We start from the raw sequence: 18,190 nt of genomic DNA on the forward strand, positions 1-18,190 counted from the left end.
CAGGGACCTTGGACCTTTTGAAGGGTCCCCCCACCACTCCACGAGCTCACGTTATTCTGGGAAGGCTGTGCAGAGTTGGGGTTCAGCAGCCCAGCTCTGGGCTCAGCCAAGTGTGGTTGGAACATCCTCTCTGCCACTGACTCTGGGATCACCCTATAGCCTGCTGAGCCCTACTTTCCCCATCTGTAAAATGGGCCCAATGGCATCCTCACAGCCCAGGGGAAGAACAAGGGAGGAGACGCCTGTGAGTTCTCAGCAGTGCTTGGAGTTAACACAAATGCCAGCCTCTTGTATCATGTCAGGGTGCTCGATGAGACACCACTCAACACCTGCTTCTCCTCCTTCCTTAGCAAGAATCCAGACATGAGGTGGCCACAGGGTGGCTTGGAATAAAGCCACACCTTGGAGTTCCTTGAAACTGGGTAGAGCCATGTGATGGAGACCCAGCCACTGGGCTGTATAGGAAGAAGACAGCCCTGTTCAGCACTCCTCTCACTGACTGGAGTGTCTCTGAGGACCCGATGTTTGTGGCCATCCTGAGCCTGTGGCAGACTCAAGGTGAAGACAAAACACCATGTGTTACCAAGGGACCATGTGCCGCCACCCGGCCACCTCCTGAGACTGTGAAAGATACCCATCTTGCCAGAACACTATAAACCTGTGACAGCTGACCTAATCCTACCCATCTGGGCATGAGAATTTTCAAATAAGACAATTGTGTCACAAGCTTGATGCAGGACACTAGCTATGTACCCGAGGATGACCTTGAACTTGTCATCCTTCTGTCTCTACCTCTCGAATCCTGAGAGTACAGGCTTGCACTACTTATGGGTACTAGGGCCTGAACCCTGGGCTTTGTGCACTCTAGACAGGCACTCTACCAACTCGGCTGCATTCCCCAGCCCAGCCCTGACTTCACACTGCTTCGTGCCTGTTTTCTGTCCCTTCTGCCCTCAGCCCTGCCTGTGGCTGTGCCCAGGAACTTGCCTCTGTCCTCACAGGGACCCAGGAAAGACTGCTGCTTGGACCCTGCTGTCCCCACTCAGTCCTCCCCGCCCTGGCACATCCTCAAGGGCACATGCTCAGGGAGACCCCACAGTGTAGCCGCGGCTGGAGTAAGGCAAAGGCATGCATGTGGAGACTCCCGTTCCATACCTGGAGCTGCCTCGTCGCCACGGAGCAAAGAAACAGAGAGAGCCGATTAGTGAACAGAAGCAGGCATCGCCCCTCACAAGTTTCCCGGGATGGGGGGCCCAAGCTGGAAGGCAGGGTTCTAATTTCCAAGCCCCACCCCCACCTCTCATCCCACTAAATTCCACTCTAGCCCAAGCCTGCCTGTGGGGCTATGTCATCCATCAGTCCCTAGAGGTGGGGGTAGAGGGTTTCCTTCACAAAGCAACCATCTAGGTCCCTGGGAACAGTCCAGGGCCTGAGGGTACTGTCACCAGCTAGTTGGAGACTACCATTAGCAGGACATAGAGTCTATCCTCTGGGGTGTAATGCAATAGATGGACCTGCATTCTGGATTCCCTGCACCCACGCCTGCAGCTTCAGGTGTGGACCGCAAAGGCATGGGCTTTGCTGCTACAGGGCTGGGCAAGTCCTGTAATTCTGTGGCCAGAGCCTTCACACTAGTGCGGTGGGCGGGGCTTGTGCCAGAATGGGTGTGACCTACACTCAGGCAAGTGGTTTTGCAGTGAGCAGGCCAGTGCTGGAGCTGGTACGGTGGGCAGGGCAGTGGGCCTGCCGGGGCTCACCTTCCAGATACTCGCCTCCTTGCCATACACCACCGCCATGTTGCTGACCTTGCTGTCCTTGATGAGCTGCTTCTCAGTCTCGTTAAGCTCCTCAGACACGAAGCCCATGAAGGAGTTGTCTGGGGTGTGAGCTACAGCCCGGCCGCAGAGACGGGAAGACGGGTTATCCAACAAACACCCAAGCAGCAGCCCCGGCCTCCCTGGACCTGCCTCCCCCAGGAGTTCCCACCGAGCATGCCCACGCGTGGTCTGGCCTGGACTAGAGACTGTCCCAAGCTCGGAGCAGAGGGCCACCAGAGCCATCCGGTTCCCGGCTTGTTTTCAGATGACTGACTTGACTCTGGATAACCCAGCCGGGACTCTCCTCTCTGTCCAATCCCTTCTCTAGAGCACTGTCTCCCTCTTGGCTCCCACCCCACACATGTCACCCCAGGGGTTTCTCCTTCACCTTGCCTCCCCCTCCCCCAGCACAATGACAGCTGTCGCCCTGTTTCCAAAGTTCTTTTCTCTAGAACAATCCTTTCTGACTTGAGTCCCATCGGGTTCCTAGACCTGCTCAAGACCCCACATGTAGGCGTGGCCATCACTGGCATGGACTTGACCTGTGTGGCTGTGGCAGGCTTTAGTTCAGTGGGCGTGGCTTGTGCTAGAATGGGTGTGGCCTGTGCTCCCTCTCACAATCTCCAGGCCCCACCCACTCCTGCTGGGAGCATCCTTTACCCTGGGGGGCCTAGTCTTCGACACAACACTCCCTGACCGGAAGTTCTAGTGCACACCACTCAGTTATTCTTGCTGTAATAAGGTCAGGCTACAGCAGTGCCAGCTCACCTGTGTGTGTCCCCAGCTCACCTGTGTGTGTCCCCAGCTCACCTGTGTGTGTCCCCAGCTCACCTGTGTGTGTCCCTAGCTCACTTCAGTGTCCTCAGGCAAAGCACCCTCACTGTCACACCTTCCAACCTTTGTTCTGCCTGGACTAAGCTCCTCCCTTTTCTGAGAGATAAAATCCCACGGGATCCCCACCACCCAACACCTGCTCCCATGAGCCTCTCTGGGGTCCACCAGCATCCCTTGGGGTCCCCTGGCTGGTTCTCTGTTGAGAACACAACAGAGAATTAAGATAAAGATCTCCTAATTCCAGAACCCTTGCCCCAAACAGGGGCAAAGTGAGTTTAATCTCTTTTTAATAATTTATTTATTATTTGCTTGGATTTTCAGGAAAGCATCGTTATTGCATTATTGTTAAAAGATTACCCAATACATACAATTTGCCCAACAGATTATATAATCAAAAGGGTTCTCTCCTTATTTAAGTAATGCTTTTTTAAAATAAAGTTAATGAAGAAATTCCTCCTCCTGCGATAGTCTGTGGCACTGAACGCAGGCGAGGTCCTAAAATCAGATGTGGGTAAACCTGCCCATCTGAGCATCAGTTACCAGTCTTCTCCCTTGTCCCCTCCCATGGGTCTGGCCAGCTCAGGTAGCCGTCCTGGGAGGGGCTACGACCTAGAACCAAGTGTCTCCAGAGCTCACTGCCTTCCTGCATGAGTGGAACCCTGGTGAGGGCTGGCTGCAAGTGAGGCGTGCTCAGTCTCCTGGGACACCCCAAACTCCTGTCACCCCATTTCCTACTCCAGATGCTTATGAGCCATACCCTAGCTTTCCTTGGCAGGGAGAGGTGTGCTAATCAAACACAGTGTGGCATCCCCACCCACTCTTTGAAGGGACTGTAGGGATTCCCATAGGACATTCCAATCCACATCTGGTACATCTTAGGCTGTCTTCAACACCTCCCCTGTGTAACTAGGGTGACTCTGAACTTGTGACCCTCTTGCCTCCACCAACTGCTGGGATTATAGGTGCATGCCACCATGTCCTGTTTATGTGATGCTGGAGAGGGAACCCAGGATCTTGTCTGTGTTAGGCAAGCACTCTGCCAACTGAGCCGCATGCCCAGCCCCTAGTGATTCCCATCACAATGCCTGCGAATGCTCATGGCCCTTGGCTGGTTATGGAACAGACCCCAGGCCTCTTCTTGGCTTCAGGAGGGAAGGCAGAGCCCGAGGCCCAGAGCTCTCTGTGTGGGTAACCAGGGCAGATAACAGTTCTGCTGTTTCCTAGGCTCTTCTCAACTCTAGAAGCACTCCTTCCCAGACAGGCAGCCAGACCCTCCTGGGTGGATGCCTGGCTGCCTCCCTTTGCTCTGCCTCCAGCTGGGCTGGGGGCCTCTCAGCTCAGCAGCTGAGGACACATCAGCACTGCCCCACACTATACCAACTCTACAGAAGGGACCGATTTAGAAGATAATTAGCTGAATCAGTCAGTGTGAATGGACAAGGAAACATGGTGACTGATTAAAATAACGGGGACAATTAAAGAGCTCTAAGGCCAGGAGAGGGGAAGAGAGCCAGCCTGGGCTATACAAGACCCTGTCTCAAAATACTAAGAACATGATACTTATAAGGTGAGGAAGTACACTATGTTTGAAATAGAAGACAAGGGGATCCATATAAGCAATGGGAAAAAGAAGAAACATGTGACTTGGAGTTCAGGAGGATCAATAGGAGTTTGCCAAGTCTGTAACTCCATATTCAAAGAGCTCTACTCTGGGACAAGTCTTCATTTTCTCATGCAGATTCTTTTAAAATATTTTATAGCATTAACTAATTAACTGCATGCATGTATATGTGTGTGCACTTGTGTGCTATGGTGCGTGTATGGAGGTCAGAGGACAGTTTATAGGAGCTGGTTTCTCTCCTACAGTGTGGGGCACAGGGATTGAACTCAGGTCATCAGGCTTGGTGGCAAGCACCTTTACTTGGTGAGTCATCTTGCTGGCCCCTTGTTGGGTTCTTGCAGAGACCTCTCAGCCATCTTCTGTCCTCACACTGACCTTTGCCCCTTGGTCCACCTGCAGTCAGCCAGCACACTGTGCTTGCAAAACTTCTCGACCGAACACAGTGGCACTTGCCCGATCCCTCAGGCCTCCCGTATCACCTTTAAAACTTCCTCTCTTCCGGGATCATTACCCGACATTCAAATCCCACAGTTCTTCCCACCCAGCGGCCCCTGGCCTCCCCTTTATGTATTTTCCCTCCAGATTTCATTCCACTTTATACTGGAACCACACTCCCTTCTGGGCTCCACAGAACTTCCAATTGGGCGCCCCAGCAAAGCGTGGTCTCCACAGAGTGGTGTGTCCTGAGGTAGGTGGCAATACTTCTCTGGATCTCAGTCTCCTCATCCAGACTCCATGGGCGGCAGGAATTGTGCCGCCCTTCTGGGAGCTAACGCAGCCATTACTACTGACCATGCAAACCATCTCTGCCCGGTACAGCCGGAACCTCAGCGGCTGACAGAAACGCCCAGAGTTTGACGCCTTGGATAAAGATCGTATCCTCCCGAAGTCCCTGGGAACTGCGCAGAACCCACCCTGCACTTAATTTAGACCATTCCTAACGAGGCGGCTTATCTGGCTTTCTGGCCCAGAGCCTCTGAAGTGTCACAGATTAGATGCTTACAATGCTACTCTGCTCACAGCAGCAGAGGACCACAGTTAAGAGCGACAGCCGAGGGCCAGTAAGACAGCTCAGGGTGGAGGAGGTGACTGTTGCCTGACAACCTGAGTTCGATCCCAGGGACAGAAGGAAAGAACAGACCCCTGCAGGTTGTCCTCTGACCTCCACACACTTTCCATGGCCCCCATGTACACAAATGAATAAAAAATTGTACTAGAAGATATTTTAAGTGACATCAGATAGATCCTTAAGCAAGAACCACAGAGGACTGAAATGCCAGCACTTGGGAGACTAAGGCAGGAGTTCACAGACGGGGGACATACTGAGACCCTACCCCAAAGTTTTAAAAGGTGCAGAGACTTGGGATGCAGCTGGCGTAACATGCACAAGTCCCACTTGGGATCCCCAGCACCAGAAGAAAAAAAAAAAAAAGATACAAATGGCTGACACTCAGCTGGGCAGTGGTGGTGCACGCCTTTAATCCCAGCACTTGGGAGGCAGAGGCAGGTGGATCTCTGTGAGTTCGAGGCCAGCCTTGCCTACAGAGCAAGTGCCAGGACAGCCAGGGCTATACAGAGAAGCCCTGTCTTGAAAAACCAAAAACCAGCCAACCAAACAAAACAAATGGCTGGCACTCCACTCCTAAGGCTCACCTTCCTTGGCTTCCTCCACTCCCTTCCTCCAGGCTCACCCCAGTCCTGGAGCCTTAAGGAGCTCCCAGGTTTTCACAACCTTCGAGCTCATCCGCCTGCTTCATTACCATCCCTTTCCTTTGCTCCACCTCCTTCCAGTTTCTCTGGTTGGTTCAGGAAGCTTCTGGAAGACCACTGGGCCCCCTGCTCTGAGCTATGTGCTTCTCAGAACTCCCAGCCTTGAGTCAGTCACCAGCCCTGGGCACACCTTGGGCAGTCTCTGTGATTCCCACTTCTGTCTATCTAAGGGGATGGCAGGTGCTTGCTGAGCCTATCCCACTGGCCCAGGAGGAAGGGCACCTGTCCCTGCACACATGGGGGGGGGGGACTCGCCCCTGCACACACGGCGGGGGACTCACCCCTGCACACATGGGGAGACCCCTTCTCTCCGGGTATCACTCACGGAACATGGTCATGAACTGCTTGGGGTTAAGGTTCCAGTAGCCCCAGTTGGTCCGGTAGCCATGCAGTGTAGCATACTCCTCGTGGTTGTAGGCTGGTTCTGTCCCAAAGGTGTCGATGACTCGGATTCTGCACCTGTCCTCCCCCGGGGGAAATCAGGACTGAGATCATGTCTTTCTGTGTGTCCCTGGCCTAGGGTGTCCCTGCGACAATGTGTGGCTAGGTCAGGGAAGCACAGCAGTTGGCAGGTCTTCACTTAGGCACTGCCTCACTGCCGCTTGACCAGAACAGGCGCTTTACCCTCTCAGTGCCGGCTTCCCTGACAGGAACAGCAGTCCAGCTGCCTCAGGGTAGCTCGGTCATGCTTAATGCCTGGCCCCTGACTGGTACCCAGAAGCCAAACCATCACCTCCACTGGAGGAAAGCTAGGAAGTGAGGTGGTATCTGAAGGGAGGGGGGCATCCCTTCATCGCCCAGAGTCATTTATAAACTATGCTTTATTGGGAAGAACAGTGTCCATGGGTGAGGTCCTTGGGACCTGGACTTGGGAGACTGCCCCAAGCCTCTTCTGCAAGAGTGACCCCTCCTAGGTCTCCAAAGAAGTTCTGACCCTGGCATCCTTCCTCCACTGTTATCCCCTATCCCCAAAGCTTCTAGTCCAAAGCCCAGAGCTCCCATGGGATCAGCTAACCTAGGGCCAGATCACCTCTGAGGCCATGGCTCCAGAAACCCCACCCACCCATCCTACCCCGAGTGGGTACTGAAGAAAGGTGCTGACACTTAGACACCCCCACACAAAGCTGCCAGGGCCCAGCGTTCTTCCGGGTGACCCAGAATCTTGCAGACTGCTGAGGTCGGCAGGATTCCTAATTCCTGGGGAGTGGGGGGAGGGGGGGGACAGGCAAGATGGCAATGCACAGACAGCACACATTAATAATAAAAGTAATAACGCCAGCCGTCACCTTCCTCTAATAAAACCACACTGGGTATTGATGGCATCAGAGTACAGGAATAAACAGTGAGGCCCTCGGTGCTAAATGAACCCACTGCTGCTGGCTGCGGCACACTCGCCTTAGATCCTGGGGTCACTGGGGACAGGGCACTGACCGACTCTCCCACTCCAGGCTCCATGGCAGAGACCTTGACCCCCGAGGGGCTCTCTCCCACCCTCCTCATCCCCTGGGATGCCTCGGGCCCTCCATGCAGGTGACCTCCCATCCTCTCGGGCTTCAGCCCTCATCCCGCAGAGGGATGGAAGGCTCGTGAGGGCTGTCAGTGATCTGGTTGGGGTGGGAAGGCGAAGGCTGAGACAGGAAGAAGGGGGGTCATGTAGTGCTCCCCCCGGGCTAGCTGGCAGAGGGAAGGCGTGGTGAAGAGCTATGGTCCCAGGGGTCCCCGGGCCTCTCACCGGTACTTCTTGAAGGACAGTCCCATGTGCTGCTTCATCTGCTGCAGGCCGTGGTAGTCCGTGTAGATGAGGTCAAATGGCAGAGGCACAGTGAGCGGGCAGTTCCCCCGGCCTGGCGGCACCCCTAAGTTACTGAGAGAAGAGCCCATTAGAGTCTAGCCCCGAGAAACCCACCTTCTCAACCAGCCCTGCACCCACCCTGTCCCCACAGCCCAGGATGGAAAGCGAAGGGAAACTGACCAAGGGCAGGGAAGGGAGGGCACACTCTCAGAGACGGACCACATGGGATGGACCTGCACAGTTGTGTGGACTTCTCACTGCACATGGGCATCTACCTAGGGGCGGGGCACACACACACACACACACACACACACACACACACACACACACACACACAGAGACAGACAGACAGAGAGACAGAGGGAGAGAGAGAGACAGAGAGAAAGAGAGAGAGACAGAGAGAGAGAGACAAAGAGAGAGACAGAGAGAGAGAGGGAGAGAGAGAGACAGAGAGAGAGAGACACAGAGAGGGGGAGAGAGAGAGAGACAGAGACAGACAGACAGAGAGACAGAGGGAGGGAGAGAGATCGATCCACCCCGGCTACTTTGCCAAGCAGTGCACCTGACCTAGTTCACCCGCCAGGAGGAAGGGGGTTTCTGTAATTCCAACAGGGCTGAATTTGCTCACAGAACAAGCCTGTTTCACAGAATGCCACGAGTGTGAGACCAAGTCCTCAGAGTCCCTTCAGTGTTCACTCAGTGCCAAGGCTTCCAAATGTCATGGCTGACCCAGCTCCTGCAGGCCTCTGGGACCCCCTCCCTGCTCCAGCCAGCCATGGCACTGAGTGCCCTGGGGCCCGGGGCCTGCCTGGGCATGGCACTCCACAAGCACAAAGGTTTTGGCCTGGAACAGGGCTGCTTCTAGTGACCCAGAAGCTAGCTGGGTCAGAAAGGAGTGGCGATCCTCTGTTGTCAGGCAGGAGCCCGGGTATCAGTCATCTCATCTCAGTGAAGCCTGAAAGGCATGGCCATGGCCTTGTGGCTTCTTCTGGAACAGCCATCTGCTCAGTGGTCTCCCTGGAGAAGGCTCTAAGCCTTGGTACAGCTACCACGGCTGCCGATTTCAGCATTGTTAAGCACTCAGCTTAGTCCGTAAAACTATCACCTCCTATTCGGGCCCCTGCGGAACTGACTGGGAAGCCCCCTGGTTTCTCCCCTGTGGGCCTCACACTCTAGCATTCAGTGAGTCTGTACTGAGTCCCAGTGTGAGACGGAAAGTGAGCCCCTGTTACCCATGGCCCCTCCACCTTTATACTGCGCCAGAGTAGAAAGCCCTGGGCTGAAATAACGCCAAGCTCCGGGCTGTGGCTGTTTGGCACATGCATCCATCGCCCCCTCCGGCCCTCCCGGTTAACACATGTTCTGCAGGATATTACAAGGTGCCAGGCCATGTGCCTCATGAGACTTGGGGTCCTCAAATCGTGAGAGCTCCAGGCAGAGTTAGTGGTCTGGGGAGGGATGGGGATATGAGCAGACAGAGCAGGCATCAGTCCAGCTGCTGGGAGCCGATTGGGTATTGAGAGCAAGGAGGACCATGTCCAAATCGGCCAAGGATGCTGAGAGCATCTTCCCGTCTCAGCTCCTAGGGGTGCAAAGTGACCTTTTAGTGAGCTAGATGCCCCACACTTTGCCTCTGCCAGGCCATTGGCTGCCTGCAGGAACAGGACAATACCTCCTTTGGTTGTACCTCAGATGCCAGAGTGCTGGAAGAGGCACACCATAAGCAACCTTGGGCCAGGGAGGAGATGGGTTCTGACAAGGACAGATTCATTAAAGACATGGGACCATGACTGATCCACTGCCTGGTTGTGTCTTGGGCTCTCTGAAATAATTCAAGCCAGGTGGAAAAGTACCAGCCCAGAATGCACTGTACCGTCTGTGCACTCTCAGCACATTCCCAGCCCAGGCTGGGGGAGGGGCATGCTCAGCACATTCCCAGGCGAGGCTGGGGGAGGGGCTGGTGCACACTGTCCTCTGGACAAACTATCCACAGTGGCCCCTTTTCAGTGATGGAGATGGCATCTGCCCACAAGATTGCACAGAAAAGATGCCAGGGTTGGGGTTACTGATGGATGTGGTGGCATCAGCGGTGGGTCTGTCCCTACAGGGTATGACAACATGAAGGGTGGAGCCAGCAACTTGCCTTGCTGAGCTGTCCCCCAACCATGTGTTCCCTAATGCCAGAAACTGTGCTGTGGAGCCAGGAAAGCGAGACCCTAATGACCTCATTCCTATATATAAAACCTTTAATCCGGCCACACAGCCTCTGCCTTGCCCCTCCTCTCCTCCGGGGGCTACTTTCCCAGGACCCCCAGGTGTCACAGAACACAGGCTTCTAAGGCAAGGATCTCCTGAGCCAACCGGTGATGGAGAATGGGCAGAAAGCCCATGAGCTGTAACGCCCTAAAGCAGTTCCCAGCCGGAGACTTCATGAAATATTTGGTGGTGTTTTCCAGGGCTGAACCATCATCTCTACTACGCAGAGCATCTCTGCGGTATGCTTCTCTTCTCCCGCAAACTGCTATAGTAAAGCCAACACCCCACAAAGGAGCCTCACTGCTGCAGACCTCCAGAGAACCCGGCGAGTGGAGGGCAGCACTGGCCCTTCTCCTGGCCTCCCCCAGCTGAGAGTCATAGACAAAAGGACCAGGCACCCTTGCTCTGGTCCTCTCCTTGCAGATGTGAGGAAGCGGGTGGCTACTCCCCTCCCGATGGGGATCTGGGTCTGGTAAAAGGAAGACAGTTCTAAAAACATGAATCATAGGTGGGTCTGGGCACCGGTACCTACACCTGTAAAATGACAGGTCTCCTCACATGTTTCTGGTTGCTGCAGAACAATGTGTGTCTCCCTATTCCTGGATTTCCTGGTTTGTTTTGTTGAGACAGGGTCTCACTATGTAGGCCTGGCTGACCTGGAACTCTATGTAGACCAGATTAGTCTTGAATTCTCGGAGATCCACCTGCCTCTGCTTCCCCAGTGCTGGGTTTAAAGTCATGGGACACCTTGACTAGATTTACAGACACCATGGAAACGTCTCTGGGAGTGCTTTTTACATGGGTGCTGGGATCCGAACGCAGGTCCTCACGCTTGTTCTATTTAAACTAATGCACGGTGACTACTGTAATTCCAAATAGCATTCAGTAAGATCTGCCCAAGCTTCTGCAGGCAACCGGAAGCCCCTCGGCCCTTGGGCACTGGGGCCCGGTGTGCAGCTGGAGAAGCACAGTAGACGGACAGGGAGAAGGAGGACACCGTCCCCTTGTGCCTTTTTCTGGGAGGAGGGAGTGAGAAGCTGCAGCCTCCTGTCCGAGGGAAGGACCGTTTTCACCTTCTGCTGATTCCCTGAGGGAGGCAGGCAGAGCTTCATTGCTCCCAAGGGCACCTGAGCTCCAGGGAGCAGAAAGGTCAGCTACTCAGGGGGTTGTAGGTTTATGGCCTGTAATTCAAGTGCACTTTTATGGACGATTTTACACTAAGTGGTTGGCTGGAGCTGCCGCTTGAATTGAGAAAATGCCAGCCTGACAGTCTCCAGCCAGAGGTGGCTGGGGAGGATGCACTCTGTCCCAGCCAGAGGACTCTCCTGATGCCTCTTGTCACTAGTATCAGCTCTTCTTCCACGGACCCAGAGTCACAGAACAAGATCTTCCCGAGGAAAGGTCACCCCACTGGAAGTTTTTAGAACTGCCAAACCTGATGGCCAGAGAGACGTCCTCTGGGCCCATGGGTGGAATCTACACACGCAGAGGGGCCGGTGAGATGGCTCAGCAGATAAAAGCATGTGTTGCCAAGACTGATGGCCTGAATTTGATCCTCAGAACCCACGTGGTGGTAGAATACTGACTTGAGCAAGCCGTCCTCTGATTTACACACACACACACACACACACACACACACACACACACACACACACACACACAGGTAGGGGGTGGATAGGCTGGTTGCCCAAGGACATGGAACACTCTCCCAGGTCACCTGGGTCCCTCCACCTGTGCTCAATACAAAGCAATCCACCCGGAAAAGCAGCAGCCTGGACCACAGAGACAGCTGTCAGGAGCCTTGCAAGCATGAGGAACCGGGAACCGAGTCTGTTCCCCGGCACCCATGTAAAAAGCCGGATGTGGTGGTGTGCATATATAATTAGTGTTGGTGAGGACAGAGTAGCGATCCCTGAGGCTCTCTAGCCAGACAGCCTAGCCTAACCAGTTAGTTCCAGGTCCCAGTGAGAGTCACTTTCTCAAAAAACAAGGGACAGGCTTGAGAGACGGCTCAGTGGTTAAAGCACCTGCCGAGCAAACGTGAGGACCTGGGACCTGAGCTTGTAACCCCGGAACCTACATAAAAGCTGTGGTGGAATTGTGTTCCCCAAAATATTGTGCACCCTAATAAACTTATCTGGGGTCAGAGACAGAACAGCCACTAGATACAAAGGATAGAAAATGGTGGCACCCACACCTTTAATCCTAGCATTCTAGAGGTAGAAATCCCTCTGGATCTCTGTGAGTTCAAGGCCACACTGGAAATGGCCAGGCATGGTGATACACGCCTTTAATCCCAGGAAGTGGTAGTAGAAAGCAGAAAGGTATATAAGGCGTGAGGACCAGAAAGTAGCAGCATTTGGCTGGTTAAGCATTTGGCTGGTTAAGCATTTGGCTGGTTAAGCTTTCAGGCTTTCGAGCAGCAGTTCAGCTGAGACCCATTCTGGATGAGGACTCAGAGGCCTCCAGTCTGAGGAAACAAGACCAGCTTAGGATCCGGCGAAGTGAGGTAGCTGTGGCTTGTTCTGTCTCTTTGATCTTCCAGTTCACCCCAATACCTGGCTCAGGTTTGATTTTATTAATAAGAACGTTTAAGATTCCTGCTACAAAAAGCTTCGCAGGGGGCCTGGAGAAGTAGCTCAGTGGTTAAGAGCACTCACTCTTTCAGAGGACTAGTGTTCAGTTCCCAGCACCCTTGTGGGTTGTGGGTGGCTCACAACCATCTGCAACTCCCATTCTAGGAGATGTGATGCCTTCTGTTTTCTATGGGCACCAGGCATGCACATGGTGTGCAGACATACATGCAAAACACCCATAAAATGTAAAATAAAAATAAATCTTTTTTGAAAAAAATTGAACATGGCAACACAAGCCTGAAACCCCATCTCTTGAGGGTAGAGGTAGGAGGATTCTTGGAGCTCTAGGTAAATCAAGAGACCTTGTCTAAAAAAGTAAGGTGGAGGGGGCTAGAGAGATGGCTCAGCAGTTAAGAGCATGCACTGCTTTTGCAGAGAAACTGAGTTTGGTTCCCAGCATCCACACTGGATGGCTACCAACAGCCTGTAACTCCAGCTCCATGGGGATCCCATGCCTCTGGCCTCAGCAAGCACCTGAGTTCAGACACACACACACACACACACACACACACACATAACTAAAAATAATAAAAAAGAAATCTCTTTAAAGAAAAAAGTGGCGTGATAGAGGCAGACACTGAACATGGTCCTCTGGCCTCTGCACATACACACATGGGCTAGTGTGCATACACACATGCATGCAGGTAATCATACACATGCACACACATGTGCATGTGCACACACAATGCTGGATTCTGGAGGAAGGAGAAAGAGACCGACAGTATAGTGAAGACAGTCTTAATTTTGCAAGGAGATCTGAAGTCACCAGACTGTACCCTGTAAAGTGGTTAAGACAACACATTTTATGTGCTGTGCATTTTACAATAATTAAAACAGCCACCTCCTCCATATGCTCGGTTCCCAGCAGTCTGCCTCCCAGAGGCACTGGGGTCTCATTCTGCCTGGGAGTCCCAGCTGGTTGCAGATAGCGCAGGGTAAAACCCTAACCCTAACCCTCCCTCACTTTCTGCCAAAAGATCAGAGTAGGATAGGGCAGAGTAGGAAGCAATATGCTGGATTCTGGTCCAGTGAAAAACTTCTGTGGACATGAGCTCCCCACACAAGGCTGCTGGGTGACCTTGCACAGAACCATGCATCCCCTTGCTGTCGGCCTCTGCTCCTATACTGTGTTGCTCAGACGAATCTCCACTGTCTCTCCTAAGCTAAAAACCCTCCACTTTATCTCTCTCTGTGCCTTTGGTCCCTGGCTAGAAATAATCTCTTGAAGTACTACTCAGATTTGGGGATAAACTATTCTCTCTCTCTCTCTCTCTCTCTCTCTCTCTCTCTCTCTCTGTGTGTGTGTGTGTGTGTGTGTGTATGTGTGTGTGTGTGTGTGTGTGTGTGTGTGCAGGAGGGACCTAACTAAAACAATTTCTTACAGAGTGCTCAAACACCTTTGGCTCCGGTGCCAAAGGGCACCCGGGGATCCTCAGCTTCCCCAGATGTGCTGTGCTGCTGGGGACATGTGACCAGGCAGCCTTGAACGTCTGTCTCTCCTAGGGGCAGCTCATTTTAGAGTCACTGGCTTTGCCCTTCCCCCTCCCATGATCCGTCACTACTGCGGGTCATCGTCCCCATCCCAGGGCATCAGGAGGCACAGAGAGGCAACCCAGAGACCCAACTGGGACTCTATCTAGCTTCTTAGGACGCAGGGGGATTGCTAATGGGGAATTATAATTTCCTGCCAGCAGGGCTGATCACCCTGTGTCTAATATAGGGCTTCGGATGCCACCCCCATGCGCTCACCCCCAGTTCCCGCCTCCTGGAAAGGCAGGTGTCCCCGGATACCGCCCCCAGCATGCACAGGTGTGCTCAGAGTCCTGGACCACAGTCAATGAGAATGACCAGGTTCCCACGGAACAAGTGGCTCAAAGGAAACCGAGCACAGAGACAGGTTCAGAGCTACCCAGCTGCCCCTTCACCCTGTGGTCATGGCCAAGGGATGCAAATGGGGAACCAAGGAAGCAACATCTCTCAGGGCTGGGCAGACTCGGCAGCAAGTGGGTTGTCTGAGGCTAACACCTTCTCCCCACCTCCCCTGTGTAAGCTGGTAAGCAAGCTCAAGGCTAATAATAGGACTGTGGCTCTCCCAGGAGAGTTCAGGAAACCAGACGCTCACCCCTCCAGCTAGTGAGCTGCTGCTGCCGCTGCTCTGGGAAGAAGTGAAGAGTGGCAGGTTTATATAACCCAGCTGTGCTAATGTCGAGCACGATCACACTCTTACCCACACCATGTTGCCAAGAACCAGAACAGACTGTCTCAGCAGTCCTCAGTGGTCATTATCCCCAGGGGTGACCCATTTCAGCTCTTGATGCCCAGGCTGGCCCCTAGGGGCCCTTTCTCAGGTGGGTTCTAGCATTGGGATGTTTTCTCTTTACTCTCTCAGGTAAGCATCATGCCCCACAAAGCCTTCCTGAGGATCAGTCTGTTTGGAGGTCTTGGGATACACAAAGATGGCAGGGCTCTGCTTCCAACCCCAGAACAAGACTTCCTACAGGAGATTTGGGCAGAAAGCAGCAGTCTGAGAGTATTCCCAGTGAGACCAGCCAAGAGGCTCGGAACCTCCCCCTGAAATGTGGGGGAAAGCACAGCCTGGCTCCCAGAAACGATGTTCCTGTTGCCTTATAGCCTGAGAAGTTGGGGAGGTGTGCTAGGGGTCACCCCTGCTATCTAGTAAGCACTTCCACCAGCCCCACCAGACTGGCCCTGGCCCTCCTGAGAGGCCAAGGCAGCAGACCCGGGCCCTTTCAGTGGGTGGCACTTTCCTAAGGGCTCTTGGTCCATCCCCTCCCTCCTCCTTCCCAGCCACCACATGACAGAACTTCCCCTGCCCTGCATGTGGTGGGCCCACAAAGCATGAAACTCTATCTGAGAGCCTCAAGGCTCTGAACACCAAGGAAGGGAAGGGAGACGGCTTCACAAGGAAGCTTCTGTCCTAGGTGGGGAAGAAGATGAAGAGCTGCGACCAGGACCAACTCCTGATGAAAGGCTGAGTAGGTCTGGCGGGTGGGATCCAGTGTCCAATTGCTGGTGCCAAAGCTTGTACAGGTGGCACAGGGGAATGTCCCACCATGGTCCCCAGGCAGGGAGAGTGAGCAGTGCCATCCAGGGACCTGGCAGGCACCACCCATCACTAGAGGCTCAGGATGGAGGACAGAGCCTAAGCAATGAGGGAGAGCTGGAGAGTGACAAACTCAATTGGCTCAATCAGAGATAGCCACGCCTCCTCTTGGGGGCAGGGCACTGTGTAGACAGGAATTGTGAAGTCCGGGCAGGCTTATCCCACTTTTCCTGCTCCATGTACTTATGTATTAGAAAATACCCGAAGCACCCAGAAAATTATAGACAATAACACAAGTTCACAAATACTGCACCTCCTCTACCCAGCCTGGCTCCGACCTCATATTGACCATATTTGGCTTAATTTTGTTTTACAGAAGAACATACTAAGAGTGAAGTGACAGGCTGCCAGGATAGTCTTCTCTGTCCTCCCTGCATCTCCCAAGCCTCCACCCACTGCCACAAAACCTCTCCCATCTTGTCTCAAAATAAAGCAGAAGTCATCACAGGCGATGCTCAGGTCCCTGGTCCCCATCCCTGGACCTGTCTGCACACACCACCCCCAACACTAGGTCCCCTCTCTTTTCTCTCCTGTTAGCACAGAAGGCTGAGCCTCTGTCTTGGGCTGTCCCCTAGGGTTACCCTCAGCCCTAGGTCTTCAACACCCCACCCGACCCCGTGGGCTCTCACAACAGCATTAAGACATAATGAAACGTCTCCCACCTTGCATAATAAGCCAGCACACTGTCGGACAGAGCCTGTCTCAGTTCCCATGGTGATGATGGTACTGGAAAAGGGGTCTTAGCAGATGGGGTCAATGCTAAGACAGGGTCGCTGAGTGGAGCTCTAATCTAGCATGACCGGTGTTCCCAGAAAAGGAGGGAAGAAGATGAGCCCAAGGAACAGGTCACCTGTAAGCCAGGAACACCCAAGTCCCCACAGCAGGCCTGGGGCTGGGCCAGCTCAAAGGACCTAAGCCTCACCAAGCTCTAAGCTCAGATTCCAGCCTTCAGAACCAGAGGCAATGTTTTCCTGCTGTCTGAGGACCCAGTCTGTGGCATTTTGATTAATCACTCCCTCCTTCATTCAGTTCTCATCCTGGCACTGCCCACTTCTCTTTAATTCCTGTTAGAGCCGAGGTCCAGGAAGAGGCCACCCAGTCACTGTTACCCAACTGTCTTCTCACAGCTATACTCTGTGCTAACAACTCAACCAAAATACCTCATTCTACATGGCAACGGCACCCACGTTGCCAAATTCCTTGTACACCTTTCTGTCTCCTTCTTACATGACTTTTATTTGGTGTATGTGTTAAACAGTTTTATGTCAATTTGACATAAGATCAAATCATCTGAGAGGAGGGAACCTCAATTAAGAAAATGCCTCCATAAGATCAGGCTGTGGGCAGGCCTGTAGGGCATTTTGTTAGTTAGTGGTTGATGGGGCAAGGCCCAGCCCACTGTGGGTGATGTCATCCCTGGGCTGGTAGTCCTGGGTTCTATAAGAAACCAGGCTGAGCAAGCCATGAAGAGTAAACCAGTAAGCAGCACCCCTCCATGGCTTCTGCATCAGCCCTGCCTCCAGGTTCCTGCCCTGTTTGAGTTCCTGTCCTGACTTCCCTCAGCAATGGACTATGTATGATGTGGAAGAGTCAGCCAAGTAAACTCCTTCCTCCACAGATTGCTTTTGGTCCTGGTGTTTCATCACAGCAATAGTAACCCTAACTAAGACAGTGTGTTTTCTTTTCCTTGATTATCTTATGACAAGGTGTTGGCGTGTAGTCCAGGCTGGCCCTGAATTAGCTATCCTTCTACCTCATCTCCAAGTAGTGTGTTTAGAGGTATACATCCACCTCTGGTTTCTTACTGGCTGTGTGTGCATGTGTGTGTACGGTGCGCACACACACACACACACACACACACACACTTATGTGCAGGTACATGTACCTGTGTGCATGGGGAGGCCAGAGGAGGAGGCCAGGTGTTATGCTGTTATCACTCCGCCTTATTCCCTTGAGACAGTCTTTCACCAGACCTGGCACAAGGCTGGTGGCTAACAAGCCCCGGTGGTCCTTCGGCCTCTATCCCCCACAGCATGGGTTAAAGGACATGGCCATGCCTGGCTTTTTTACATGGCTGCCACCTTAGTGAGACAGCAAGTCTGCTAACTCTGGTCTCCCTTTTCTTACAAAGCCATTGATGCCATCCTGGGGACCCACCTCCAAACGCCATTCACGTGACTGTGATGAGCAAGTCTCCTACTCATGAAGGTAGACTCTGAGGATACCCTCCATTTTAGTCTCGTTTCTGTTTCTGAAATAAAATACCCTGACAAAGGCAGTTTAAGGGAGTGAGCGTTTATTAGGCTTGCAGTCCCAGGTTACAGTCCATCGCCGTGGGGA

The 18,190-nt window shown here is 53.2% G+C and overlaps 1 protein-coding gene across 1 annotated transcript in view; it reads right to left on the bottom strand.

Moving 5' to 3' along the window:
- The window catches only part of Mgat5b (alpha-1,6-mannosylglycoprotein 6-beta-N-acetylglucosaminyltransferase B), a 69,172-nt gene that overhangs the window by 14,321 nt on the left and 36,661 nt on the right, over positions 1-18,190 (bottom strand). Inside the window, exons 9-11 of the mRNA XM_052755835.1 lie at positions 7,775-7,906; positions 6,368-6,501; positions 1,758-1,888 (exon numbers count right to left, since the gene is read on the bottom strand). Of these exons, the coding sequence (XP_052611795.1) occupies positions 1,758-1,888; positions 6,368-6,501; positions 7,775-7,906 (397 nt within the window). The remainder of the gene's footprint in view (positions 1-1,757; positions 1,889-6,367; positions 6,502-7,774; positions 7,907-18,190) is intronic.

Source organism: Peromyscus californicus, unplaced genomic scaffold (assembly GCF_007827085.1).
Source record: "Peromyscus californicus insignis strain IS unplaced genomic scaffold, ASM782708v3 Scaffold_3__1_contigs__length_106647218, whole genome shotgun sequence".
NCBI classification, from domain to species: Eukaryota; Metazoa; Chordata; class Mammalia; order Rodentia; family Cricetidae; genus Peromyscus; species Peromyscus californicus.